This window comes from Maniola jurtina, chromosome 16, assembly GCF_905333055.1.
Source record: "Maniola jurtina chromosome 16, ilManJurt1.1, whole genome shotgun sequence".
Classification (NCBI taxonomy): domain Eukaryota; kingdom Metazoa; phylum Arthropoda; class Insecta; order Lepidoptera; family Nymphalidae; genus Maniola; species Maniola jurtina.
The window spans coordinates 87,866-115,784 of record NC_060044.1 but is presented as its reverse complement, the minus strand read 5'-3'; the positions used below and the strand labels follow the sequence as shown (position 1 = coordinate 115,784).

General features: G+C 39.5%; 4 protein-coding genes across 4 annotated transcripts; 2 read left to right on the top strand and 2 right to left on the bottom strand.

The window, feature by feature from the left end:
- Positions 1-1,437: 1,437 nt before the first annotated feature.
- On the bottom strand, positions 1,438-2,141 carry LOC123873420 (keratin, type II cytoskeletal 3-like). Its single transcript, XM_045918263.1, has 2 exons — positions 2,130-2,141; positions 1,438-1,884 (listed from the first exon to the last, which is right to left on the bottom strand). Exons 1-2 carry the CDS (start codon positions 2,139-2,141, stop codon positions 1,438-1,440), a joined length of 459 nt encoding a protein of 152 aa, XP_045774219.1.
- A 4,060-nt stretch (positions 2,142-6,201) lies between these two features.
- LOC123873405 (shematrin-like protein 2) lies at positions 6,202-13,382 on the top strand. Its single transcript, XM_045918248.1, has 3 exons — positions 6,202-6,213; positions 6,858-7,009; positions 12,963-13,382. Exons 1-3 carry the CDS (start codon positions 6,202-6,204, stop codon positions 13,315-13,317), a joined length of 519 nt encoding a protein of 172 aa, XP_045774204.1. The 3' UTR covers positions 13,318-13,382.
- On the bottom strand, positions 9,472-10,517 carry LOC123873407 (shematrin-like protein 2). The gene is made up of 2 exons (XM_045918249.1): positions 10,462-10,517; positions 9,472-9,962 (listed from the first exon to the last, which is right to left on the bottom strand). The coding sequence occupies exons 1-2, from the start codon at positions 10,471-10,473 to the stop codon at positions 9,534-9,536; spliced, it is 441 nt and encodes a 146-aa protein (XP_045774205.1). The 5' UTR covers positions 10,474-10,517; the 3' UTR covers positions 9,472-9,533.
- Positions 13,383-15,731: 2,349 nt separating the features above from the next.
- LOC123873419 lies at positions 15,732-26,942 on the top strand. Its single transcript, XM_045918261.1, has 4 exons — positions 15,732-15,744; positions 16,684-16,763; positions 22,305-22,505; positions 26,657-26,942. Exons 1-4 carry the CDS (start codon positions 15,732-15,734, stop codon positions 26,801-26,803), a joined length of 441 nt encoding a protein of 146 aa, XP_045774217.1. The 3' UTR covers positions 26,804-26,942.
- The last annotated feature ends 977 nt before the right edge of the window (positions 26,943-27,919 follow it).

The window sequence follows — 27,919 nt, the reverse complement described above, 5'->3', positions numbered from 1 at the left end:
TATGATCTATGGAAAGGGGTCACGACCCTCAGCGTGAAGATGTGTAGAGGAGGTCACAAAGCATGCGCTGCCTGGCGCGTTCGTCTTAGCCTGCAACTTCACCTAGAATCTTATGGTTAATTCCCCCTGACAGATGTCGTCTTTATGAGGATGCAACATGTTTGGAAGTGTTTGCGAACACCTTTGGCACAGCAACCTTACAAAATCGTCATTGGTTTCTGGTTATAGAAAAAAAAACTTCATTTTTTAATTTTAGGTACTATAACTATAATATTCTAGTAGAGTTAAAAAAATTGAAAGTTGCACCTTCACCTTTATTATAGCTGAGATCATGGGATCATATCGATCGATAATTAATTTGTGTCGTTTGTCTCTGTCACATTATTAATTTCATAACAAAGTGCAGGGTTAGCATAACAGCTGTGCCAAACGTTATCTCGCGGATATATCTTGCGTTGGTACGTTGCGTTGAAAGTTACTGTCAATGATCTCTTCTCTAAACTCTTGGCACAACCAAATATAGTTTGAAATTAGAGGTCTTTTATCGTGACACTGCTTGCAATAATAATTTTATTGACATGATGATCGCGTCAAAAGTTTTAATACTAATCTGTTGTGTATGTATGTTAACGTTATGCAATTTATGTTCATAATATTTTTTGTTTGTAATTCATGGTAATTTTTTAAATATGCAACTGACTGCATCTGTCTATAATCTGTCTGCTATCTTTTCACGGTCCATTTGCTTAGCCGATTTGGACAAAAGCTGTAACTTGCGTCCCGGATATGGACATCGACTACTCCGGAAATCGAAGAGTTCCTAAGCGATTTAAAAAAACTCAAATCTAAATGAATGAAATTTTGGGTCTCATTTCTGTTTATTATAATTTAAATATGTAAATTTTAGTGTTATTAATAATAAGTAGGTAACATGGAATTTAATAAAATATAGAGAGCCACACTTTATGCCGTTGTTTGCTAATTATATTTATTCGTATTTCAATAATTAATGTTAATTAATTTGTCTTATCACTTCATTTTCACAAGTCCTTTGTCGGACACATGCGGTAAACTAATCAGCCATTCTTTTAAAAATATCAGTAATCTATTTTAGTTATTGTTGTTTCGTCTGAGGCAAAGGATATAAGTAAGTAATTATGAGGAGCAGTTGTGGAGGTAGCTGGTAGACAGTCGAGCAGTAGCTATCTCCCTATGTCCTGCTACTTTACAAACAAACAACAAAGCGTATAGAGTCAGATAGTTACTCAACATGGCTTTTAAAAATCTCAGGTTCAACAAACGTAATGAAATAAGAGAAATATTTAGAAAAACTAAAAATATTTATTAAACAATAAACAAAAAGTATTTACATAAGTATAACATTTAAGGAGGAATTAATAATACATGAGGAATGGAGTGGGACTAGATGTGTGCCGTTCACCAGCCGTGGCCGGAGGAGTAGCCGGAGCCGATGCCGGACGAGTAGCCGGACGAGTAGCCGGAGCCGATACCGGACGAGTAGCCGGACGAGTAGCCGGAGCCGATGCCGGACGAGTAGCCTCCGATGCCGCTGCTGACCAGCCTGTTCACGGACACCACTCGGGGCTCGGAGACCACTCTGCGCACGTGCACCACTTGCGGCACGTCGACGACGCGCTGCGTGTTGACGACCTTGTTGACGGTGACGACTTGCGCGTGTCCTCCTCCGAGGCCGCCGTAGCCGCCGCCGAGCCCGCCGCTGTACCCGCCGCCGAGCCCGCCGCTGTAGCCGCCGCTGTAGCCGCCGCTGTAGCCGCCGAGCCCGCCGCTCAGGTAGCCTCTCTTGTCGCGCTTCTCGCTGTCGGAGCCGGCCAAGGCGCAGGCCACCAGCGCGCACGCTACGATCTGGAACACGAAGGTACACTGTAACGTTATGCTAGAAGCAGCATATAAATATGTTCTAAATAGAATAAGACAATCGAAATGCAAAACTGATAATGTTATCCTTTTGACTTTCTACCGTCCAGTTCGTTCGGTATGGCTGAGGATGAGGATAATTATTATCACGGGCCACACGATATGGTCCAAAGGTTGTCCTTTTTCGATAGTTTTGATTGTAAAAGCACTGTGTTCCACTGCCGGGTACTTACGAAGGATTTCATGTCGACGAGTGGTTGTTGGTGAGAAGGTAGGGCTGAGAGGTTAGTGAGTGAATGCTCTGGTTGGCGACGAGCGCGCATATATACTTAGCGCAGGCCGTCTTGACGCAACTTAGCCTCGATTATTTTCGCCCCTATCGTTCATGTACTTCGTCCTTGCAAATTCATTGCCAACAATTTTAATAACCATTCAGTACCAAACTTTTTTTTGATCGAGCCGGTCGAGAAACTGATATTAATTGAGCAAAGCTTCAAAGTGCAATCAATCTTCAATCGAAATCTAATGTTTCGAATCTATAGTGTTACAGTAATTTTTTGTTACTACATGCTTGATAATATTACATTAGGTATTTAGGTTTGTTACTAGGTAGTAGGTTTATCTAATCAAACCACTTGGTACAATCGCAAAAAAAAATTTTGGAGACCCCCACTTTTTTAGATGTTAATCCGTCAGGTCGATTTTTTCGTATAAAATGTAGCATAACATGTCACCCGGATCATAATGACGAATCGATTGATATCTCTTTCATTAAAATCAGCCCAGTAGTTTAGGCGCTACGGTGGAACATAATATATATAACATAAATACAAACCGATATACATACATACATAGATTGCTAAAATCATAACCCTTCGCTTTGGCTTTGCCGTAGTCGGGTAAAAGGATGCGTTTCATGGATTGAATCTGCTGATAGGAGCAGCTGCGACACTGTCACTGCCTTTTGATCGTTGCTTTCTGGGCGTCAGTAGCGCTACTTTTACTAGTTAGTCGCATTAGCAACGCGCGATTATAATAAAAATAATAATAAATGTCCTCCCGATGCGACCGGCGCGGGCGGCCAACCTCCATAGAGATGAACCAACTGCGCAGCAGATATAAGGATTATTTGGTATAGTGCATAGGTGTGTGCGCAAACACATGTGCACTCTCTATTCCCTCACTCTCATAGTAGCCCCGACCGCGACCTCGTCATCCCCAGTGGAACATGCTAACCACCCGACTAGGCAACGAGGCAGCATAACATGTATATCCATTCAGCATCGCTTCTGTATTGATTTTAATTATTTCATAAAAAAGTTTCCTCACTCAAACTGCTCGCAATATGGAATGCTAGAAGACATTAAACATACCTAATATAATTTAATTGAAACGTGTCCGCAACCAACTTGAAGGAGCAATTGTTTTATTAAGTAAGTGTAATTTAGAAAGTATGAATGTTAGCGTTTATAACAACATTCGGACCTCTCCGTTATCGCGAGAGGACAGTGTGAGACTACACGACGCCTGCGACTTCGTTTAATGATTTTCGATTGTCAAAAGGCCGCTCTGTGGGATCTCTTTGATTTTCCGGAATAAAATGTAACCTGGGTGTCTCTGGAATACAAGCTATGTATTGCACCAAACGTCAAAATCAGTTGAATGGATGTACCGCGAAAAGGTGACAGACAGATAGACACAATTTTATTCATACCTAATACATAATGTTAGTATGGTCCATACCTATTTTTTATCTATATAATTGTAAATATAGGAAAGATTTGTTTGCTTGATTTTTAAGGTTCCGTACCTCAAAAAGAAACGAGGAATATTTTTCATTTCGTTGTCCGTCTGTCTGTCCGTCTGTCTCTCGTGTTGGTCAAGAAAACCTATCGGGACTTCCCGTTGACCTAGAATCATTTTGCAGGGAGGTAGGTTGAGACCTACCTACCGGCCAAAGGTAGGTGCTATAAGTAGCACAAGTAAAGGAATAAATCCGAAAACTGTGAATTTGTGGTTAATTCACAGAAAAAAAAATTAAAATGTGTTTCAATTTTCAAAGTAAGATAATTATACCAAGTGGGGTCTCATAATATGAAAGAACTTTGCCTATGTATTCTAAAACAAATTTTTATTTATTTTTATGAATAATAGTTTTGATCTATCGTGCAAAATGTCGAAAAAATACCCGAGTACGGAACCTTCGCTGCGCGAGTACGACTCCCGCTTGGCCGGTTTTTTCAAAATGACAAAAAAAAATTGAAATTTGGTACCTATTTGGGTTTTCCGTTAAAAATAAAGAAATACCATGTTCCTCAATTTTTTGATTTTTGTAATTTTACCCCATCACTAATTTTCGAAAATTCCACTCAAGCGAAGCCGGGGCAGGTCATAGTTACCGGCAGTAAAGAGGGTCTAATGGTGGCGCAGAGAGCTGGCCACGGAAACTCGGCGTCTTTTCAACGCAAGCTCCCAACACGTAATAGTCCAACAAGTTTTTACTCGTTGGATTTGTCTCCACGAGTAGTTGATACTGTCAAGATTTGTCAGACGATCGCCTCCCTTGCGCATCCAGCCACTCCCCCATTTTCTGTATGAGGTCGTCAGTCCAGCGGGTTTATCTAATTAGTGTAAAGTACTCTCTAAAGTGAGTATGAACTATTTAGAAATTATAGCTTTGTAAGTGCAAAATCTACTATCTTCCCATTTACTTTACTTTGGTACAATTGTTTTGAAATAATTATGAAGCTACTTATAGTTCGCGAGAGGTCAAGATGGCAATCGGGGTATGAGGCGGGGGGACGCCCCGCACATCTACACCCGTCACGTGCCATCCCGTACCGAGTTAGCGCGGGGGATCATCCCGTATCGCCTGTCGCTCCTGTCGCTTGCTGTTGGTGAGTCTTGAAAATGAAGTCAACGTAACCGATATAATGACGTAAGCTCTTGTATTCCGCCCCGCCCTCGCGCTTTTGTAGTAGCAAGATCTCGTTAGTAAACGAAAAGAAGAGGAAATATTTAGCATCGTGGTAGAAGATTCACTTGATGATTTCAAATCACTTTATAAAACTCTATTTTGAATAAAAAATTTAATGAAAGAGATAATCTCATTAATCATTCATTATATTAAAATTTAAATGAGTGGTGCTCAAATTATAAACACGTTTTATAAACACTGATAAAATGCACTGTTATGATTAAAATTACCTAATCATTAAAATTTGTGATAAGTAGTAATATCTTTCTACAATAAAAAGGAAAGTCCGGACTCACTCACTGGCTTTCTTATCAACGCTCAGCCTACATTTTTAAACCTTTGAACCTAGAAGATGGCAATTTTACACAGATCTTTCTTTTATAATGTAGAAGACAAGGCCAGCTTTCTTTAAGGGAGCGAAGCTGTAGGTAGTTAATAGAGGCAGAATTATATATAAAATCAAAATCATACAAGATATGAATTCAGGGCCTACGACAATACTCTACTTTCAGACACCGTTCTACGACTGTTACTTGTTATTATAATTCCAGCTAAATTTTTTTCTTTATGATATTATTTAATCCCTACGTATCTTTTACTTATTTATAGCTCTCAACAGAAAAATGAAAGCAAGTACCTAAAATTTTCTCTCGAAGAGAACTCTCACATTAATTTAAGACCAAACCAGCTTTGTGCACATGATATTTTCTCTCGAAGAGAACTCTCACATTAATTTAAGACCAAACCAGCTTTGTGCACATGATATTTTCTCTCGAAGAGAACTCTCACATTAATTTAAGACCAAACCAGCTTTGTGCACATGATATTTTCTCTCGAAGAGAACTCTCACATTAATTTAAGACCAAACCAGCTTTGTGCACATGATATTTTCTCTCGAAGAGAACTCTCACATTAATTTAAGACCAAACCAGCTTTGTGCACATGATATTTTCTCTCGAAGAGAACTCTCACATTAATTTAAGACCAAACCAGCTTTGTGCACATGATATTTTCTCTCGAAGAGAACTCTCACATTAATTTAAGACCAAACCAGCTTTGTGCACATGATATTTTCTCGACTATCTAGATTTTTACAATAATTTTGAAGCTTTATGAATATGAGAGGTACTGAACGGCTAACTTAAACTATTAAACTGACCGAATATTAAAAATATTGGCAATGAATTATGAACGATAGGGGCGCGAAGAACCGAGGCTAAGTTGCGTCAAGTGGTCCCGCGGCGAGTATATATGCGCGTTCATCGCACACCAGAGCATTCACTCACTAACCTCTCCGTCTACCTCCTCACCCACAACCACCCGTCGACATGAAATCCTTCGTAAGTACCCGGCAGCGGAACACACTGCTTTTACAACCAAAACTATCGAAAAAGGACAATCAGTGAATCCATTCGGGAAGTTTTCCTTTTCTGGAATAGTACAAATCAGTTGGAACTGAGCCCTTTGGGGCATGTGTGGCCTGTGATGATCATCCTCATCCTCAGCCATACCGAACGAACTGGACAGTGGAAAGTCAAAAGGATAACATCAGTTTTTCATTTCGATTGTCTTATTAAACTTACAACTTATAACACACTACAGAATGCCCGCGACTTCGACTGCGTGGATTTAGGATTTTAAAGATCCCGTGGAAACTGTTTGATTTTCCGGGATAAAATGCCTATGTCAATTACAGGGACGCAAGCTATCTCGGTACCTTTCATACAAATCGGTTAAGCGGATGAGTTTAAAGGAATCCCGTGGGAACTCTTTGATTTTCCGGGATAAAAAGTAGCCTATGTCCGTCCCCGGGATATAAGCTAACCCTGTACCAAATTTCGTAAGAATCGGTTAAACTGTTGGGCCGTGAAAAGGTAGCCGACAGACAAACAGACAGACAGACACACTTTCGCATAATTATAATATTAGTATGGATTTAGATGATGCTTCTAGCATAACGTTACAGTGTACCTTCGTGTTCCAGATCGTAGCGTGCGCGCTGGTGGCCTGCGCCCTGGCCGGCTCCGACAGCGAGAAGCGCGACAAGAGAGGCTACCTGAGCGGCGGGCTCGGCGGCTACAGCGGCGGCTACAGCGGCGGCTACAGCGGCGGCTACAGCGGCGGGCTCGGCGGCGGGTACAGCGGTGGGCTCGGCGGCGGCTACGGCGGCCTCGGAGGAGGACACGCGCAAGTCGTCACCGTCAACAAGGTCGTCAACACGCAGCGCGTCGTCGACGTGCCGCAAGTGGTGCACGTGCGCAGAGTGGTCTCCGAGCCCCGAGTGGTGTCCGTGAACAGGCTGGTCAGCAGCGGCATCGGAGGCTACTCGTCCGGCATCGGCTCCGGCTACTCGTCCGGCTACTCGTCCGGTATCGGCTCCGGCTACTCGTCCGGCTACTCGTCCGGCATCGGCTCCGGCTACTCGTCCGGCCACGGCTGGTGAACGGCACACATCTAGTCCCACTCCATTCCTCATGTATTATTAATTCCTCCTTAAATGTTATACTTATGTAAATACTTTTTATTTATTGTTTAATAAATATTTTTATTTTTGCTAAATATTGCTCTCATTTCAACCCTCATCCTGGGCGGTGTAACTAGTTTGCTGCAGTTAGATCTAAAGTGCGTGGAAAAGGAAAGGGATTGATGGCGCGCGGCAAGGACTGAAAAGTAGCACACAAAGCCGAAACTAACAGCACCAAGCGATATGTAAACAGCTTTTTGCACTTAATTGAAATTAGTTCTTCGTCGAAGTTGAAATTAGTAATTGGTGACACAATTATTTAGTTTACCAAAACATTTCAATATTTATCAACTAAAAAGATTTACAAACCAGATGGATAATAATTATACCTAACACACGTATTATATGTAGTAGGTAAAGTTCTAAAACACATAATAAACAAATTACAAGTTATCGCACCTAAATAGTAACATTGTATAAAAATATACTAGATTTAGATTTTATTTAAATACCAAATGTACTCTTCGATTTTCTGGGATAAAAGTTAGTGGGCCTGTTTCCGTAACGGGATGTAAGCTCTCTCAGTATCAGATAGATTATATAGTCCACGTGGAATTAGGCTTTTGGATCCCGTGGGAATTTCGTCGCTGAAAATCTAAGGATAATTCGCGACAAAAAGTAGTCTATGTCCAATCCCGGGTTAGCTACAGAGTAGAGACTCTGTTTAGTCAAAATCTGTTGAACGGATGCGTATTCCCGAATGCACAATAATTCAAGGTATAATATATAATAATAATAATTACCTACCGTAAGAATTCATTTACCGTTCATTTGACCCATCCATTTTTGAACATGGGCCTGTAGTCTATAACTATAAAGCTTACAACATTGGAGGACATGTCTCGTCTACGGCGTACGCATCAGCTAATAAACGGTTTTGAAAAATCTAAGGGATTGAAATTAGCTAAAATGGTTGAAAGATTGTGTGAAGTTTTGGGAATATGCCTTTAACAGCGAGAAAAGAATAACACGTTGCACGAAGCAACAAAACATTGTTGCGTTTTCGCTGTTATATTACATTCGTCGATGTCGTGAGGTAAGGTATATAGCTTTATGCAAATGAAGGTGATTGAACCTCTGGTTAAAACACCCATATCTGTACCATTATTACCATTTTTGTACCTACGCGCATTTTTATACCCGATTATTTGGTTTTTGTACATGAATTGTTTAATGGGTGTGAAACTTTGGAAACAGTTGTGGTTTTCGTTTTACCCGTTATTTTACTTTAATACTGTGTGTCTCCAAAATAAAAGAAATAAAGAAAAATAAAAATTGTGAGCCTATAGTGGTCCCAAAATCTATTAAATTACTTCGAAGACTTCCTTGTAATTTAAAATAGTAAAAATTGCTTAAAAGTAAACAAAGTAAATTGTATTTTACATAATATCTCAAAAGAGTGTTATTTCTTAGACTAGCTGATTCCCGCGACTTCATGCACGGATTTTAAAGGATCAAAGGATTTTAAAAACCTAAGTCGTGGGCTTCACCCAGTATTGTAGTACAGCTTTGATATAGAGCTACCAATTTGTTTCAGAGCGGGTACATTTTAGTATACAGTATATCTGTTTACCACGTTTTTCTTTGAATTTTTTAAGGTGTTGAATAATCAATCGTAATTTTATGCTCAAAGAAGAACAGAATGCCTGTCCGCCCACAGTCACACCCACACCGCAATTCGTGCCTGTTACCGCAAAGACTCGTACAAGTGTCAACCACTGCGCCATAACAATTCTGCATATGAGAATAATATAACATGTTATGCTGTGGAACTATGGGTCTGATGACTTTATTGAGTACGGGTACGAGTCTTTTCTTAAAATAATGGCCACATTTTGGCCGCGTTGGCCAAGTGCATACTGCTAGACTTCATAGTTCATACGCCTTTGAAAAATCTTAGGAATGTGAGTTCCCTCACGATGTTTTACTTCACTGTTTAACTAAGCGATATTCAATAGCATAATACGAGAGATAATTATTTTACAGGTAAATAAGTAGAGTAAACAAATATTTTGGTAAAAAAATAGGTTTTATTAAGAAGTTAAATAATAAAATCAACAAGTCTTTCGGTGGAAGTTAAAATAAACTAAAAGGAGAAAAATCACAGATGCTTTGAGGTTTCTAGTTTGTCATTGTTCACCACCAGCCGCTGGAGTATCCCGAGCCGTAGCCGCTGCCGTAGCCGCCGCTGTAGCCTCCGCCGAGACCGCTGTAGCCCAGGCCGCTGCTGTAGCCGCCGCTGTAGCTGGGTGCGGCGACCAGCTTGTTCACTGACACCACTTGGGGCACGGAGACAACCTTGCGTACATTGACCACCTGTGGAACGTCGACGACGCGGGCGCTGTTGACTACTTGGTTGACTCTGACGACTCGGACAGCGGGGGCGGAGTATCCTCCGGAGTAGCCTCCGATACCGCCGCCGTATCCACCACCGTATCCGCCGCCGTAGCCACCGCTGTAGCCACCGATACCGCCGAGCCCACCGCTGAGGTAGCCTCTCTTGTCGCGCTTCTGGCTGTCGTCGCTGCCGGCCGCGGCGCAGGCCACCAGGGCGAACACTACGATCTGTTAAAGTTACGTAAGTGTAAGTTTGTTTCATACATAAACAGGTACGCAGCAGTAAATGACCTATATATCAAAAGGAAACCCCATGGAAACAGTGTCTGTCAGATTCTGGGTCGAGAATTTTTTTTTACTAAGAAAGGATGCTAGAAACTAAGTCGGGTTTGCTATAGTAAATAATCGGTGTGTATAGAATGGCCCAAAATGTTTAGCGGACGAACTGCAAGTGAAAAGATTGTAAACCCAAGTCCCATTCGCCTGTCATAACTCTACTCCTAGCATTTGAATGGCAATGGAGTGTATCAGTCAGTGTGAATGAGAGTAACTTAACTTGTTTTATATATTGTTAAAGAGTAACGCAAAGCTATAAAGTTTTGCTGCAAGTTTGTATCAGTACCAAGTATCATAAAGAACGAATAGTTAATGTAATCGATGTATTGGATGAAAAATTATCTAAATGATGATGATTTAGGCTTTGATGAATTTAAGCTTGACTACTTACGAAAGTTTTCATGTTGTAGGTTTGTGCGGGTGACAAGTGGATAACTCGTAAGTAGATGGTCGAGTGATGTGTTGTGACGCCGCCCGCGAGGTATATATACCGGTAGCAAAATATAATTACGAAACGTCGTCCTTGCGTTTCGCTCTTATTCATTAATATTGTATTAACTTTGAATATATTTTTAAATGACAATAAACTTATAGGTTACCCCTATTAACTACCATAATTTGCTTCATACTAATTTGAAAATAATCATTGAGGTATAATCTTCATTGAAGCTTATGACACTGTAATCATCCTTGAAGTACAATGTGATCAGCTCGCTGGGTCACTACCGAGCACGGGTCTGTTCGACCGTAGTGTAGCATGCTGCCCGAGTGGGGATTGGCAGACTTCACATACCATGGAGAACACCATGGAGAACTGTCAGGCATACATACGGGCTTCCTCACGATGTTTTCCTTCATCGTTAAAAGAAGAAGAAAGTGATACTTAATTGCTTAAAACACACATCCAAAGAGCTAAATCTGCGTGCCCGGGATCCTGTGCCGGGATCGAACCCTGGGCTCCCCGAATAGGGGGCTGACCTCTAGCTCTCACCGCTTGCAATTAATTAGTAAAAACGGTAATCTGTACATTTGGGGTGAACTAACTAACTGTCAGCACCGTAAAGCTCAAACTGATGTAATGTCTAGAAACCTGAGATTTCGCATGGAGGTTATCTATCTTAAATTGGGTAGACACTCTAAGGAGCAACGCACGCCGGTATGTCAAAGCGTGGCGCCATTTATAACTTGATAACAACTCCAATTAAGCTTTATTTACTTTTTCATAACGGCGGCGCGCCGGTGCATGTGGTGCGTCAAGCCCAGGTGCAACCGAGCGCGGCGCGCTCGCTGTTTTCAGTACACAAGTTTCAGCGGCATGTCAGAGTAGGTACGTAACTCGACTATTCCACTCCGTTTGTTTACGCTGGCCCTAATAAAGTGTTTTCAGAAATTCTACCCGAACAAGACGGGTGAGGTCACCTCATCATTACACTTCCGAGAAAGAGAAAAAGGGGCAAGAGAGAAGGACATAGTCCACCACGCTGGCCGAGTGTGAATTGCAAAATTTACAGGACTTAGAGATTGGGCCACGTAGTAAAGAGTAAAGCCACGTCAAGTATCTTGTAATTAGAACCCCGAAACCCCAAAATTTTGACATTTTATATTTTTCTAAACTAAGTCGGCTTGTTGTATTACAAAATTTGAACATTTTCTCTTTGTTATAAGTACACTTCTACAATGGGCAGATTTAAGGCATTATTAACAAACACCATCCCACTGACCTATTGTTAAGAAATGCTGTTTGACATTAAACCAGTTTCGTTATAAATTACCATACTTAATATTTGTACACTCCACGTGCTTTGAGACAATCTTACTTTGCCTCAATCAAAAACTAAAAATAATGATGTAATACCTAATACTACGAGGGTGAGAAGAAGCCCATAACAAATTCACACGGGATTTTTTTTATTATCACCTTTTCACAATATCACTTAAACTTATTAGAACTATCGCAGTTGCTAAGGCAACTCATTCGTAAGCTTTCTTATCATTATTTATATAATCCTTTACATTCAAACTCAAAATCATTTATTCAAACTAGGTACTGTATACCTTATGAATGCTCTGCATCAAACTTACACAACACGTACGCAAAAGTTTTGTCACTTCAACCTAAAAAGTATTAAATAAATATATATTTTATAAAATTAATAAACATTAGTCGCCAAAATCGAGCCAAGGATTAATTTATGATAGCGGTGCACAAATTGGCAGGGACGAGGCTACCGGTGCGTTGCGCCATGCTCCCATCCGACTCCTATATAACGCGCAGCTGCCTAACCACATCATTCATTCATCCATACTCCTATCTTGACAACCAACCAAAACCCAAAATGAAATCTTTCGTAAGTTCCTAATACTGCTTAAAAATATTATTAGAACATTCAAATATATTATGATTCATTGATCGAATTAAAATTCACTGGGTCAGTGTCACTTGAATTTGCATTACGTACCTATACATATTTATATATGTAGATCCTTAAATATAATATCTAATTAACTTATATTATTTACTACAATGTTATTGAATAAAATATATAGAAAATATTAAAACTAAATTTGTAAAGTAAATAATAAATTATATAAAAAATGCATTTGCATTTGCTCATGTTAACTTTGGATTAAACATCTCTAAATGCACAGTCTTGAATTTAACGTCGAGATTCGAAATTTCTTGACTTGATCTTTAGAAAACTTAAATCCGCGCAAACGAAGATATATAAAACTGAATAAAATTAGTATATAATTCAATGACTTTTTGCAGATCGTAGTGTTCGCCCTGGTGGCCTGCGCCGCGGCCGGCAGCGACGACAGCCAGAAGCGCGACAAGAGAGGCTACCTCAGCGGTGGGCTCGGCGGTATCGGCGGCTACAGCGGCGGCTACAGCGGCGGCTACAGTGGCGGATACGGTGGCGGATACGGCGGCGGTATCGGAGGCTACTCCGGAGGATACTCCGCCCCCGCTGCTCAAGTCGTCACTGTCAACAAGGTTGTCAACAGCGCCCGCGTCGTCGACGTCCCACAGGTTATCAATGTACGCAAAGTCGTCTCCGTGCCCCAAGTGGTGTCAGTGAACAAGCTGGTCGCCGCACCCAGCTACAGCAGCGGCTACAGCAGCGGCCTGGGCTACAGTGGTCTCGGCGGTGGCTACAGCGGCGGCTACGGCGGCGGGTACGGCGGTGGCTACAGCGGCGGCTACGGCAGCGGCTACGGCTCGGGATACTCCAGCGGCTGGTGGTGAACAAGAACAAACTAGAAACCTCAAAGCATCTGTGATTTTTTCCTTTTTTTAAGTTTATTTTAGTTTCCACCGTAAGACTTGTTAATTATTATTATTTAATTTCAAATAAAATCTATTTTGTCTTAAACATTATTTTCTATTCTTACCCTAAATATCTGTATTGATAATATTGTTCAGTAGAATACCCTAATACTATAATACCCTAATACTATAATACCCTAATAGAGCTTTAAGCGCTATAAGATTTTTACAATACAACCTAGTTGAAAAAGGATGTTACTATTGATGTGAAAATAATTGTGTAAAAGTGAGAGTGGTGGAGCGCCGCTCACGCGTTGATGTCTTTGTTACGGCAGGCGCCGCGCCGCGATGTCCAATTAGTAAGTAGAGCAGTTTGGTGAGAATTTGGGAAACATACTTTTGAAAACCTGAAAAAATGACCTTTTAAGGGTATCCTTAAATAATTTATTTTTATTAAATAAATGTTTAGTGTTGTAGTGTTAAAAGTGTCAGTATCCGCTATTTCCAGGCAAACTGGCCGACGGTGAAGCGATTATTATTTTATAAAATATTTTTGGAAGTTTGCTGAACTTTACTTTCGTTACATAATGTATATTACTTCTGCTAAAGTGCTTCTCTGACACCGGATGGTTCACACATCGACGGAATTTCGCTATTTTTAAATTATATTTCACAGAAATTAGTACATTTTCCCGGTGGACATTTTCAGTGTACCTTGTTTGGAACATTGTACAAAAGATGGATCGGATCGGACCTCGACCCTAGGTAACATTAAAACGTAAATAATTTTACTTTGAAATAGTTTTTAAACGTTTTACTATAATTTTGTTAACACATTACGCAACTCATATAACTAAGTATATACATATTCACGACTTTAAATAATAATTAATCAGCGCAATTTCTTCGATTAATTCGAATTGTTATGAGTTTGCATGTAAAATTAGTAAGTATTTATAAATATTCGATCAGTTTCCGTGTTTATATAAAAATTACATATCAAAGTGCTTACTTCGTTACACAGCTATTTTAATATTGAATAAATTATGCTTCTAAAGAATTATTTGCTCTTTATAATTTAACACAAAACTGAATGCAAGTGTTTTATAACTATGTATAGTAATTGAAACAATGTTCCAATAGTGCAGAGCTCGCTCCGTCCACTGGGCGTGCTACAGTTGCACGTCATTACGATATCAGTTACAACTAAACACAGATCACTGTTACAGTTCCAAAGTATTATTATTATAACGTAAGTATTTATCTAAGATAATACTTCTTCTATACGTTTCTATAATTTGGTCCGCAAGGAGTTCGCGTTTTCCCTTGAGTTGAAGACTTTTCTAGCCAAACAGCCGCACTAAGCGTTTAGGTATAAGTAATTTAAAAGTTTTATGGCAACTATGTTGTCATTTTGTATAAAAAATAATATTATAGAGTTATTGGCGTTCTCATGACTGATAGAGAGGCTCCGGTGCAGACCCATTAGATTTAATCGCGTCCATTTTTATTACCTCCTTAATATAATACTGCATCAAGTTTAATGTTTCAACACTTGATGTAATTCAAGAAATTAAAAGTTTATTGCTACTTCTATGTACACGCCTTGTGTCATATTATACGTGGCATAGTCCGCAACAGCCTAGTGGTTGAGACGTCCTATTTGGAAGGTCGGGTGTTCGATTCTGATATCGCATCTCTACTTTTCGGAATAGTGTGCGTTTTAAGCAATTGAATGTCACATTCTTTAACGGTGAAGGAAATCATTGTAAGAAAAATTGCATGCCTGAAACTACACCATAATGTTTTCAAAGTTGTGTGAAATTCACACTTGGCCAGCGTGGCAGGCTATGACCTGAACCCTTCTCATTCTGAAAGGAGCCCGGTGCTCAGTAGTGAGCTAGGGATGGGTGGGTGATAATGAATTCTATAACAATATGATTTATTGTAAGTGATTTCAAATACATAATATTTTGGGATTTAACGAAATCTATTAAATTATGAAAAGTTACAAGAATGATGAAATAATTTCAGGCTGTATTTAGAAACCCCATTTTGTGTGACAACTCGTTAGATTGTCATCAAATACGAACGACGCAATTTACAATCTGAAAAAAACAAGCTTGCAACCAGTACAATGATAACTCAGTCAAAACTTAAAAAATTAGGAGAGTAGGTATATCAGTTAGAATGAACTCAAATAGTATTATGATAGTAACATGAGCGAAAAAATGATTAATTCGAAATTGACTTCGGTTAAAATCTCATGGATGAGAACAATAATAAAATCACCCCTAACTAAAGCAATGAAATTACTAACAATAGGTATTACTTATATTACATTACTACATCATCCGACATGTTGTTAGTAACGTAGTATCTGCCCACATAAGATGCATTTCAAAAGTAAGTAATAAAATCAAAATTATGCTTAAATTCGTGATTCCTTTATATTGCTTTACTTATCAGCATCGTATGCGGGCGGCGCGGGTGCTCTCTCGAAAACGCTTCTTCAGCAGTGAATTATTTTGTTTAAAATAAACCTAAATCTTAACCTCGACCTTGACAAGAGGTACAGTGGTAAGAAAATAAAGACATTAGTGTGTAGTTCATGATCTTCTGACCGGTTGCAATACCGGCGCGGGCGCGGGCGGCTCGTCACATGCTCTCACGCGTGGACGTGAGCGACGCTAACGCACACGTTTGTATTCACTGTGACTGCTCGCTACTTCGCAATACACTTTAGCAAGATACGTTTTAGAAATCCCTAAACAGCAATAAATAGTGAAATTCAAACTGAAAAATGCAATTCAAATTGGTTTTGAAGAACTTTTATTGATAGTCCAGAGTTTTGTTTCAGAAAAAGCGATTGAGATCTCTAAACGTAGTATAGTACTCCCATACACTTGTGTAGTGTCAGGGAACTTGTGAACCCTGAACATACAAGGAACTAGGTACAAGGTAGCTATAGTGCTGCAAAACAGACTTTGTCCAGCAGTGACAAGCATAAAAGCAGTTAGTAATAATTGTACATTGTGAAGTCGACATCCCCTGAAGATACTTCGGTGTTAGACTGATATTATGTAAGTTAAGTGTGTTTTGGAAGATTGGTGTGGTGTTGTGTGTTGGTGGCATGTATTGCTTGCTTTTTCTGATTCTTTAGTAGTGGAAGGGCGGGCGGTGCATATCGCATGCTGCACATAGTAACATACTTGTATGTTTTGGCATATTAAATTAAGCTTGTACATCGGGGAATTCCGCAAAGTAGCGCTAGCTTCCGCATCCAACCCTAAAAATAATAAACCCTAAAAGTGAAAACACTAAATAAACCTAACCTGTTGACAGACCGCGCGGCGGGAGCACATGCAACTGTTGGGATATACGAGTGTTTCGCACATACTCGTCAACATCGGGCGACACTGATTGTGAGTTTGGCGACGGTGCTGGTTACCTTGTGATGCTGTACAGTTCTCCATAAACTTCATTTGACAATACACCTCACATTACATTATGTGTCGCGATACACGGAGGATTACCATCGAGCTAACTGTCACGCAGTTACAGATTTACCCACCATTCTCTAAATACATAATTATACTTGGGTAAGTAGAGTTTCTAAACGACACAATATTTCTATAATGTGCATAGGGAAGGAATTCAAATATTGAAGTAATTTTGTTCTTACTTTCCTTATATTTAATATGTTTTTAATAAACCATATAAGAGTAATACTATCCATCCATACAAATATCATAAATGGAAATGTCTACCAGATTCTCACGGCCCATTCGTTTAACCGAGTTTGACGTTACAAAGGTAGCTTGCATCTCGAGAAAGGACATAGGCTATTTTTCGGCAGGGAAAATTAAACTGTTCCCATGGGATTTTTAAAGCAAGTGATAAATAATTTGCTTGTTAAAACGCACGTAGCTCCGAATAGTTAGAGACCCCGGATTGAACCTTTCGAAAGCAGGCGGACGTCTTAACCGCTAGGTTTTTATTTCGTTTTGTAATACTATTTCAGAATTTAATTCAATTAAAAAGGTAAAGTACCGCTATAAAAAAGATTTATTATTCAAATATGTGATATAGGTACTTTATTTCATTACAATGGTTAGTTTTGCATATTTAACTCCAATTATAACTACACTGATTACGCCATTCTTTACAAGTAATATGTCCTGGGTCTTTCGAAAATACCGATCACAATTATTATACGATATATTATTATTTTGTGAAAAAAAAAAATTTTTTAACATAGAGACAAGGGCCTTGTTTATGAATTAATTACTCAATAATAGGCAAGTAAATCATCATCATCATTATGAACCGATACGTCTATCGGTGTGTCCACTGACACGGACGGTACGGACCTACGTCCACTGCTGCGCACACGCCGCGGTCACGCGCCGCCGCCACCCAACAGCTCCCTGCGACTCGTTCGATGTGTTCTGTCCACCGATCGTACGAAAATTGTAATAAACGAGCCGCGCGAAGTCGGGGCCGGACGCTAGTTAATTATAAATAGGAAAAGTAGGATAAAAATCCTACCCGGAAGAGTCTTGATGTCGATTTCTGAGCTGAAATGCAAAGGAACACAGCGACTGCATATAATTTTACTATGTTTGCAATACATAAATAATTATTATATCTGATGATAATAATTGATGGTTGGGAGCGGCGGCACGGGCGGCGCGGGCGGCGCGGGCGAGGTGCCGCCGGGTACACTGGTCTAGTTTCAGAGTCCTTTGTGTGTAATATAGTCTGATGGTGTTCGTGATTGGCCCCCGACGCGCGACGGCCGACGCTGGCTGACCAGTATCGTGCGCAATACTTAGGATTGCCAGATGCCCCGCATTTAACGGGAGAACCCGTATTTCAGGGTATGATAGTAAAGAATTGCGAAAATAAGATACGGGGTAAATAAAGCTCACGTATTTTTTAACAAACTCGGCCGCCGGAGCTGGCCGGCGAAACCAAACCCTGACTAGTACTAAACACTAGAAACAATATTTTCCGTGTGTGGTAATAATGCGCGGATCATGTCCAACACCCGCGTAGCCGAGACCGACGCAATAATGATACTGTGGAGGCGGAATTACAAGTTGAAAGTAATTATATGTATAAGTTAACATGCAAATATTTTTACACTTTGTGTCACAAAAAGAAGAGCTTTTAAAAGCTGTTTCTTCAAACAATAAGTATTAAAAAAATATCTATGTAAAACACTGTGTCCCGTAAAAAAATCTAAAACCCGAATTAGTGACGCTGGTAACCCGTAAATCAAGAAGTGGCAGGTGGCAACCCTGGCAATGCTTTAGCTTTAACGATCCAGATATTGAAATGAAATAGAATCCGGCGAGCGCGGCTCCGAGTTGACCAATCTCGATATTTGATAGCGCACCAGTTTGATAATACGCACTTTCCAATGCAGCCGCCGATTATATTTTTGAAACTCTAAAAATTAACGAGATTAATTTAGTAAAAGAATTAATACAGAGTGTTGCGACCTTGTTGTTAAATTGCAACATGCAATATATCGCATAATCCATACTAATATTATAAATGCGAAAGTGTATCTGTCTGTCTGTCTTTCTGTCTGCCTGTCTGTCTGTCTGTCTGCTTCGATTTCACAAAGAGATGAATATTATTATACTAGATCATGTCCGCGACATCTTACATGTGAATTTAGAAAATCCCATAAGAACTGTTTGAGTTTCCGGGATGCAAGCTATAATATTTCTGTAAAAAGTAGATGCTGCCAGGAATTTCATCCAAGTGGATTACTTAGGGTTTTTAACGGGGAACGAAAACATCGTGACGAAACCTGCCTGCCTGAGAATTGATCATATCATATCTAATTATCCCAAAGGTTTGTGCAGTCTACCAATCCGCACTGGGCCAGCGTGGCGGACTACGGCCTACACCCTTCTCATTCTGAGAGGAGCCCTGTGCCCAGTAGTGGGCCGGCGACAGGTTGGTCACGATGTTACAAAACATCGCGGCTAGGTACGAGTACAATTTATGTGACATGTCGATTGCACGCTATAGTAACAAATTTAATGTGTGCGAAAAAAAAACATATTATAACACTTAATATGTAAATAAGCCTCATTTGTGTTTCACATACGCCAAGTGGCGACTACAAATAGCTGAATAAATTAATTAGTTATGTACTAGCAAAAGTGCGCGACTTTATAGGTAGGTATTAACCATTGAGTTATTATGTACTAACGGCATTTCCTCCAACGCAATGACGCAAATAATGCTAATGTGCACGTAAATGAAAACTTTTCCAGGTTTGCGGATTCCAATGTATGTAGGTGACAATGTTAGTTACTTGTCTACCTTTTTTAAACGCCAACAATAAAACTGTAATAATTTTACAAAAATAAAATAACCGACCAAGTGCGAGTCAGAGTCGCGCACCGCGGGGCGCGGGGCGCGGAGGGTTCCATACTCGGATATTTTTCTGACATTTTGCACGATAAATCCAAAACTATTATGCATACCTAAATAGAAATAAAAATCTGTTTTAGAATCTACAGATAAAGTAGGTATCTTACTTTGAAAATAGAAAAGACTAATTATGTTTTCGGATTTTTTGCTTTATTTTTGCTGTAAGACCTACCTACCTACCAAACATGATTGTAGGTCAACGGGAGTCGGGAAGTACCCTATAGGTTTTCTTGACAGACACGACAAGCGGACAGACTGACAGACATCAAAATGATCCTATAAGGGTTACATTTTTTTCTTTTGCGGCACGGAACCCTAAAAACCGATGAACTTGAACTCCAATGAACTCTATGTAAGTTCGAAGATTGTAAAAATAAAATTAAGAAATAATTGCAGAAATAAAATTAATCAATAAAATAAACTTAAATCTAAATAAAAACTAAAATATTAAATAAAAACTTATTTAAATTAAATTAAATCTAAAACCTCATCGAGACCACCACACGACTAGCGAGACCCAACATTTTTTTTAATAAAAAATAGCGAGCAAACGAGCAGGCAGGTCATCTGATGTTAAGTGATCACCGTCGCGCATGAAATATTTGCAGCACCAGAGAAACTACAAGTGCGTTGCCGGTCTTTCAGGAATTTGAGGAGGATTTTGTTGCTGGCAACATTTTGACTTTTGGAATTTTGTCAAGAAGAGCTCGAGCTCTGGAGTCAACGAGCGTTGTAAAAGTCCTTCTAATTTGAACAAACAGAAAGGTGTTAACATAATCTACCGTTCCGACATTCATGTAGGTGTAGTATGCAAATACATACTCAGTAATAGATAGTTTCACGATTGCGGCATCGCGTTGTAATAATTAAAACTACTCAGTTGATATACTTGGTAAGATTATATTTCGGTTGCAGCACAGCACATTCATTGTGAGTGAATTTGCAGTACCTATTTGGGGAATCGCAGTAGCACGAGGCTCGCAAACAGCAAGCGAGCGGAGCGTGCAATGCTGGCGTTAACTGCCGAGTGCCGGCAATCATTATACTTACATACACTTCAGCATCAGTAGGAAAGTTTCATTGTTATATTACTGAAATTGCAATTTTAGCGATCTATCACACGTCTGCCCAAAAAGCAGTGTAATGTTTTCAGGAATTATGTGTATTCATGTGTTTCTTTATTCCACCATAACTTCTAAACGCCTGAACAGATTTAGACATGTGAGGTGTCGTTAGAATCCTTACATCATTCCGAGAGACATTAGCTAATTTTTTGTTGAAAAAACTCAATATGACCGTTGTATGGCGCTATTTTCAAATGCGACAATTTTTTTTAATTCGTTGCTTTTTTTAGAAAATTATTAAATTAGTTACTTTTGAAGTTGATTCAAAAAGATGACATCTGCCTCAGAAGAGGAGAAAGACAGGAGCGAGGAAGTATAGAGAAGAGTAATTAGTAGGGAGTCGAGACGGAAACACGCCGAGAGCAAGTACCGAACGGACGTCCTTTATGATTAGGCCCATGTGACCGAGAGGTGGTGGTGGCTTTCGACAAGAAAGAAAAGGGACGGTGAAAGTTACGTTCAAAAATAATGTATGCATCATTGTTATGAAAAACCAGGAAAACATAATTTGGATGAATCAATTGAGCGTTCATTAATTATATTGATACGAGTAATGTACCTGTAATGTGTAGCTATGTCGTCGCCGCATCTAGCGCACACCACAATCAATGGTAATAAGAGTAAGTGGGCACAGCTTGCGCAAGGGCCCGTCTTTGCCCCGCTATATATACCCGCTGAACCACCACCGGCCCAACAGTCGACTGACCACTTCTCCTCTCAAACACACCACCACGAATCATCAATTAAAAATGAAAACTTTCGTAAGTTTTGCCCCTGAGCTTAAAATCCTGTTGTAACATCAACCCCTGAGCATTCACTAACTCGGAATAGCTTCTTTTTTATATTAACAATTTGCTATAAAACTTCCCCTGACATCTGTATCAGAGTGGTTCATATATCCTAAGGTAGGTGATATTTCCAACAATACTAAAAGGTACTAAACCTTAAAGCTACTTCAATAAAACTCGTTACTTTTTCCTAATCATTTAGCCATAATTAACAGAATCTTTATTTACTGATCCTTGAAAAAAATGTTATTTTCAAGTTTCTTATTCCTGATATATGTAAAATAATAATATATTGTAATTAACGAATGTTACCTACATACATAGTTTACCTAAAATGAAATCGTGCGTAGAAATTAATAGAGCAAGTAATGACTTCCGAATCACGAATACAGTTAACTTGACTTAATTAAACATAAAGTAAACATTTCAATTAATTATCTAGTATGTATGCACCGCGGTTGCGATCCGCACCCTAGCTAACTCGATCTAATAAAGCTTGTCCATCGCCATGGAGCGCGGCAATGCGGCCGGCTCGATGGCCGCGTCTGGCCCGGGGCCCTCACTTTTCCATAACGTTCTTTCTCACACGTCGCAGGTGTGCGTAGTGCTGCTGGTGGCGGCGGCGCGCGCGGCGCCCGACGCGCAGCGCGACAAGCGCGGCTTCCTGCACGCCGGCTACAGCTCGGGCCTGGAGCTGGGCCACGGCTCGCTGGAGCTGGGCCACGGCTCGCTGCTCGAGTCCTACTCCGCGCCCGCGCACATCGTCTCCGTCAACAAGATCGTCAACGTGCCCAAGGTACTAGCTTGCACCCTCCTTGCTCATAGGCGCTTTAGTTAATAAGTAATCACCAAAGCGATGATAGCGAAATGGTGAAGGCTTCGATCTCTTATTCGGGATCTCTTTTTAAACACATCATACAAACTAGAAACACTTAAATTGTAGATCTGACGGACGGTAGCAGCACGTCAGTAAGCTATTGCTTGCTTACTCTGAGCTAAAGTGACGCTAGGAGCAGTGAACTAGGTAGCGAGTTTCCTCTACTCCACAATACGAGTGACTTCATACAGTTTCTTGTATTCTTTATATTTAGAGATATGTGTAAAGATGGGGCTGGCGTACGGGTCACCTCTAAGAAGTATCAGATTAAGGAATCCCACCAAAAACATTTCATGTAAAAAGTTAGCCAAGACTCACAAGTTCATAATGTTTTCACTGTTAAAAAGTTATGAGATCTCTAGTAGAGCCAAGCCCCTAGCTGATCTTAGATTTGTGCTGGCCATGGGACCTATCCCAAGTCCAAAGTAATATAGCTCTTAAATGTTCTTGACTATATCACATTTATAACAATAAATAACAAATCACTCTACTTACAAGCTCTGATTCTACAAACCCTATATCTTGGTAAAAAAAGTACGGTTTGGCCGTTTAATAACTTTTAACGTTTAATATGTTATGTCATGTAATAGTTTTACGAACATTAAACGGCCAAGCCGTACTTTTTTTACCAAGATATAGGGTTTGTAGAATCAGAGCTTGTAAGTAGAGTGATTTGTTATTTATTGTTATAAATGTGATATAGTCAAGAACATTTAAGAGCTATATTACTTTGGACTTGGGATAGGTCCCATGGCCAGCACAAATCTAAGATCAGCTAGGGGCTTGGCTCTACTAGAGATCTCATAACTTTTTAACAGTGAAAACATTATGAACTTGTGAGTCTTGGCTAACTTTTTACATGAAATGTTTTTGGTGGGATTTCATTTCTTTTTGGCAGGTGCCCTAAATTTTTTTTGGATCTATTTCTTGTAGGTACATCATTTTCATGGCCCACTCTCTATCGTTACCTCTTTTTTTAAAAGCTTTTATTCAACTTGCAATGTACTCGTATGTAAGTATATTTGTTCGGGTGGAATCTTGCAACTCAATTTTGAAGCAGATATACCAAATTTCAGTCTTTTAGGACTTCAGGAAACACAGATACTTGGTACGTTTGATAAATCTGCCACGGACATCTTATCATGTAAACTTTAGTATTCGAGCAACAGATTTTACAGATATGCATCTCATATACGAGGGGATGAAGGGGGACCCGATTTCTTAATTTATCTGTTGTTCATAATTCTTGAAATTTGTACTTAATGCCAAATTTCAGTCTTCTAGGACTTCGGGAAGTACCCTAGAATTACAGACTAGAAGTTTTGACTGTCAATAAATCTGAAACTATAAAAGTTAGACAATTGATACTCAATGCGTTTAATCAATTTGCCAAGGACATCTTATCCTGAAAATATCAGCATTCTAGCGACAGAATTTACAGATTTGCTTTTCTCATAAGAGGCGTAGAGGGGGGAAAATTCCAATTTCTCAATTTTTCTGTAGTTTGTATGCAATTTCTAGTCTACACACCAAATTTCAGCCTTCTAGGACTTCGGGAATTACCCTAGAATTACAGACTAGAAGTTTTGACTGTCAATAAATCTGAAACTATAAAAGCTAGACAATTGATACTCAATGCGTTTAATCAATTTGCCAAGGACATCTTCTCCTGAAAATATCAGCATTCTAGCGACAGAATTTACAGATTTGCTTTACTCATAAGAGGCGTAGAGGGGGGGCATTGCCAATTTCTTAATTTTCCTGTAGTTTGTATGCAATTTCTAGTCTACACATCAAATTTCAGCCTTCTAGGACTTCGGGAAGTACCCTAGAATTACAGACTAGAAGTTTTGACTGTCAATAAATCTGAAACTATAAAAGCTAGACAATTGATACTCAATGCGTTTAATCAATTTGCCAAGGACATCTTATCCTGAAAATATCAGCATTCTAGCGGCAGAATTTACAGATTTGCTTTACTCATAAGAGTCGTAGAGGGGGGGCATTGCCAATTTCTTAATTTTCCTGTAGTTTGTATGCAATTTCTAGTCTACATACCAAATTTCAGCCTTCTAGGACTTCGGGAAGTACCCTAGAATTACAGACTAGAAGTTTTGACTGTCAATAAATCTGAAACTATAAAAGTTAGACAATTGATACTCAATGCGTTTAATCAATTTGCCAAGGACATCTTATCCTGAAAATATCAGCATTCTAGCGACAGAATTTACAGATTTGCTTTTCTCATAAGAGGCGTAGAGGGGGGAAAATTCCAATTTCTCAATTTTTCTGTAGTTTGTATGCAATTTCTAGTCTACACACCAAATTTCAGCCTTCTAGGACTTCGGGAATTACCCTAGAATTACAGACTAGAAGTTTTGACTGTCAATAAATCTGAAACTATAAAAGCTAGACAATTGATACTCAATGCGTTTAATCAATTTGCCAAGGACATCTTCTCCTGAAAATATCAGCATTCTAGCGACAGAATTTACAGATTTGCTTTACTCATAAGAGGCGTAGAGGGGGGGCATTGCCAATTTCTTAATTTTCCTGTAGTTTGTATGCAATTTCTAGTCTACACATCAAATTTCAGCCTTCTAGGACTTCGGGAAGTACCCTAGAATTACAGACTAGAAGTTTTGACTGTCAATAAATCTGAAACTATAAAAGCTAGACAATTGATACTCAATGCGTTTAATCAATTTGCCAAGGACATCTTATCCTGAAAATATCAGCATTCTAGCGGCAGAATTTACAGATTTGCTTTACTCATAAGAGTCGTAGAGGGGGGGCATTGCCAATTTCTTAATTTTCCTGTAGTTTGTATGCAATTTCTAGTCTACATACCAAATTTCAGCCTTCTAGGACTTCGGGAAGTACCCTAGAATTACAGACTAGAAGTTTTGACTGTCAATAAATCTGAAACTATAAAAGCTAGACAATTGATACTCAATGAATTTAATCAATTTGCCAAGGACATCTTATCCTGAAAATATCAGCATTCTAGCGACAGAATTTACAGATTTGCTTTACTCATAAGAGTCGTAGAGGGGGGGCATTGCTAATTTCTTAATTTTCCTGTAGTTTGTATGCAATTTCTAGTCTACATACCAACTTTCAGCCTTCTAGGACTTCGGGAAGTACCCTAGAATTACAGACTAGAAGTTTTGACTGTCAATAAATCTGAAACTATAAAAGCTAGACAATTGATACTCAATGAGTTTAATCAATTTGCCAAGGACATCTTATCCTGAAAATATCAGCATTCTAGCGACAGAATTTACAGATTTGCTTTACTCATACGAGTCGTAGAGGGGGGGCATTGCCAATTTCTTAATTTTCCTGTAGTTTGTATGCAATTTCTAGTCTACATACCAAATTTTAGCCTTCTAGGACTTCGGGAAGTACCCTAGAATTACAGACTAGAAGTTTTGACTGTCAATAAATCTGAAACTATAAAAGCTAGACAATTGATACTCAATGAGTTTAATCAATTTGCCAAGGACATCTTATCCTGAAAATATCAGAATTCTAGCGACAGAATTTACAGATTTGCTTTACTCATAAGAGGCGTAGAGGGGGGGCATTGCCAATTTCTTAATTTTCCTGTAGTTTGTATGCAATTTCTAGTCTACATACCAAATTTCAGCCTTCTAGGACTTCTGGAAGTACCCTAGAATTACAGACTATGAATTGTGATGATCATCAGTGAGGGACGAAAACGGCGTATTTTAGGTATCAATAAATCTATAACCATAAAAGCTAGATATTTGATACTTAGTATATTTGGTAAATTTGCTGAGGACACCTTATACTGAAAATTTCAGCTTTCTAGCGTCATCCAGACCGAAGTTATGACGGGTCGAAAATACGGCGAAACACTTCAAGAAAAAGGTACTACGTAGCGCCCCGGCCGCCGTTTGGCTCGTCTTGGCGGGGGCACTGCCGTGCCCCCTAATAAAGTCTAGAAACTAAGCACGTTGCAATCTCGCGTCGCTGCCACCAGGCGTTGCCCCCGCCCACCAGCTGCCTGTTCACATCAAATGAACCACGCCACATTATTGCAGGTGGTGGAAGTGAAGAAAATCGTGTCCGTGCCCAAAGTGGTGTCCGTGCCTCAGATCGTGAAGGTGTCCAAGATCGTGGAGGCGCCGCACTACTCCTCCGGGTACTCCTCCGGGTACTCCTCCGGGTACTCCTCGGGCTGGTGGTGAGCGCCCGCGCTCCGGACTGGCTCCAGCTGTCCTCCGTCGTCGTTAGCTGCTGCGGCCTCGTTCGTTCATACCGACATGAACAATCATTTGGACGTTAGATCTAAAACAGTTTCAAAACAAAATAGATGAAATTCGTTTTCACTAACAAAAAATAGAGAAAACTGTTCTAAGAAACTTATGACAATACAGACAATACAGCATTGTATGCTGTATTGTCTGTATTGTCTGTTGTATGCAATGCTGTATTGTATAAGACAATACAGCATTGTAAAGTCAAAATCTCCTGAGGATGCTCCGGTGTCGGGGCGAAACGTGCGTCGAGAGTAGTGGAAAAGTCTTGTGTGGTGTTGCATGTGAATGGTGGTGGCAGTGCTTGCTTGGGAACTTGGCTTTATTGCTTGGTTGGGGAGGTAAGCGGTGCTTAGCTTGTAACTGCATGTTTGACCATACAGATTTATCCTGTTGGCGGATTATAGCAAAATAATTTTTAACTGTTTCTTGCTAATCTGTGATTGATCGTGGAATCTTGTAGTGGCAGCAGTATTTGAGTTGGAATTATTATTATTTCTATTATGTCAATTAACGAGGCTTCAATATAACCAAAATTAATTTTAAGTTATTAAATACTTAGTTTTGTAAAATTATTTGAGCATATTTTATTTATTTCATCCCATCGTTATTTTTATCTTAAAACAAATTTCAAATGTACGTATTTTCATCAGACAAGTAATTCACTTTGAGTCATGGGTGGGCTATAACGATAACCTAAATTACAATAATTACTAAAGGTCATTACTTACTGAACAAATTAACATTCATAACTATTACCTTGTTTCTTTTATCGAAGAAACTTGGGGAAGTTGGGATTACTAATTACAATATTATCCCAATTCAATTTGGATTATTATCCTAGGTACTTGTAGGAAGAAAGAATTTCTAGTTAATAAGACTTGAAAGATAGAAGTGCGTCCTCATATATATACATCTCCGCTGCTCTGCCGACTTAGTGATTTAGATTGTAGGTACTTAGGTACTACCTACTGCTTAGTGCTATTGTGTAGAGAGGTGAATGTTTATTTTTGCCGTATTGTTGTAAATTCGTAATTCCGTACTCGT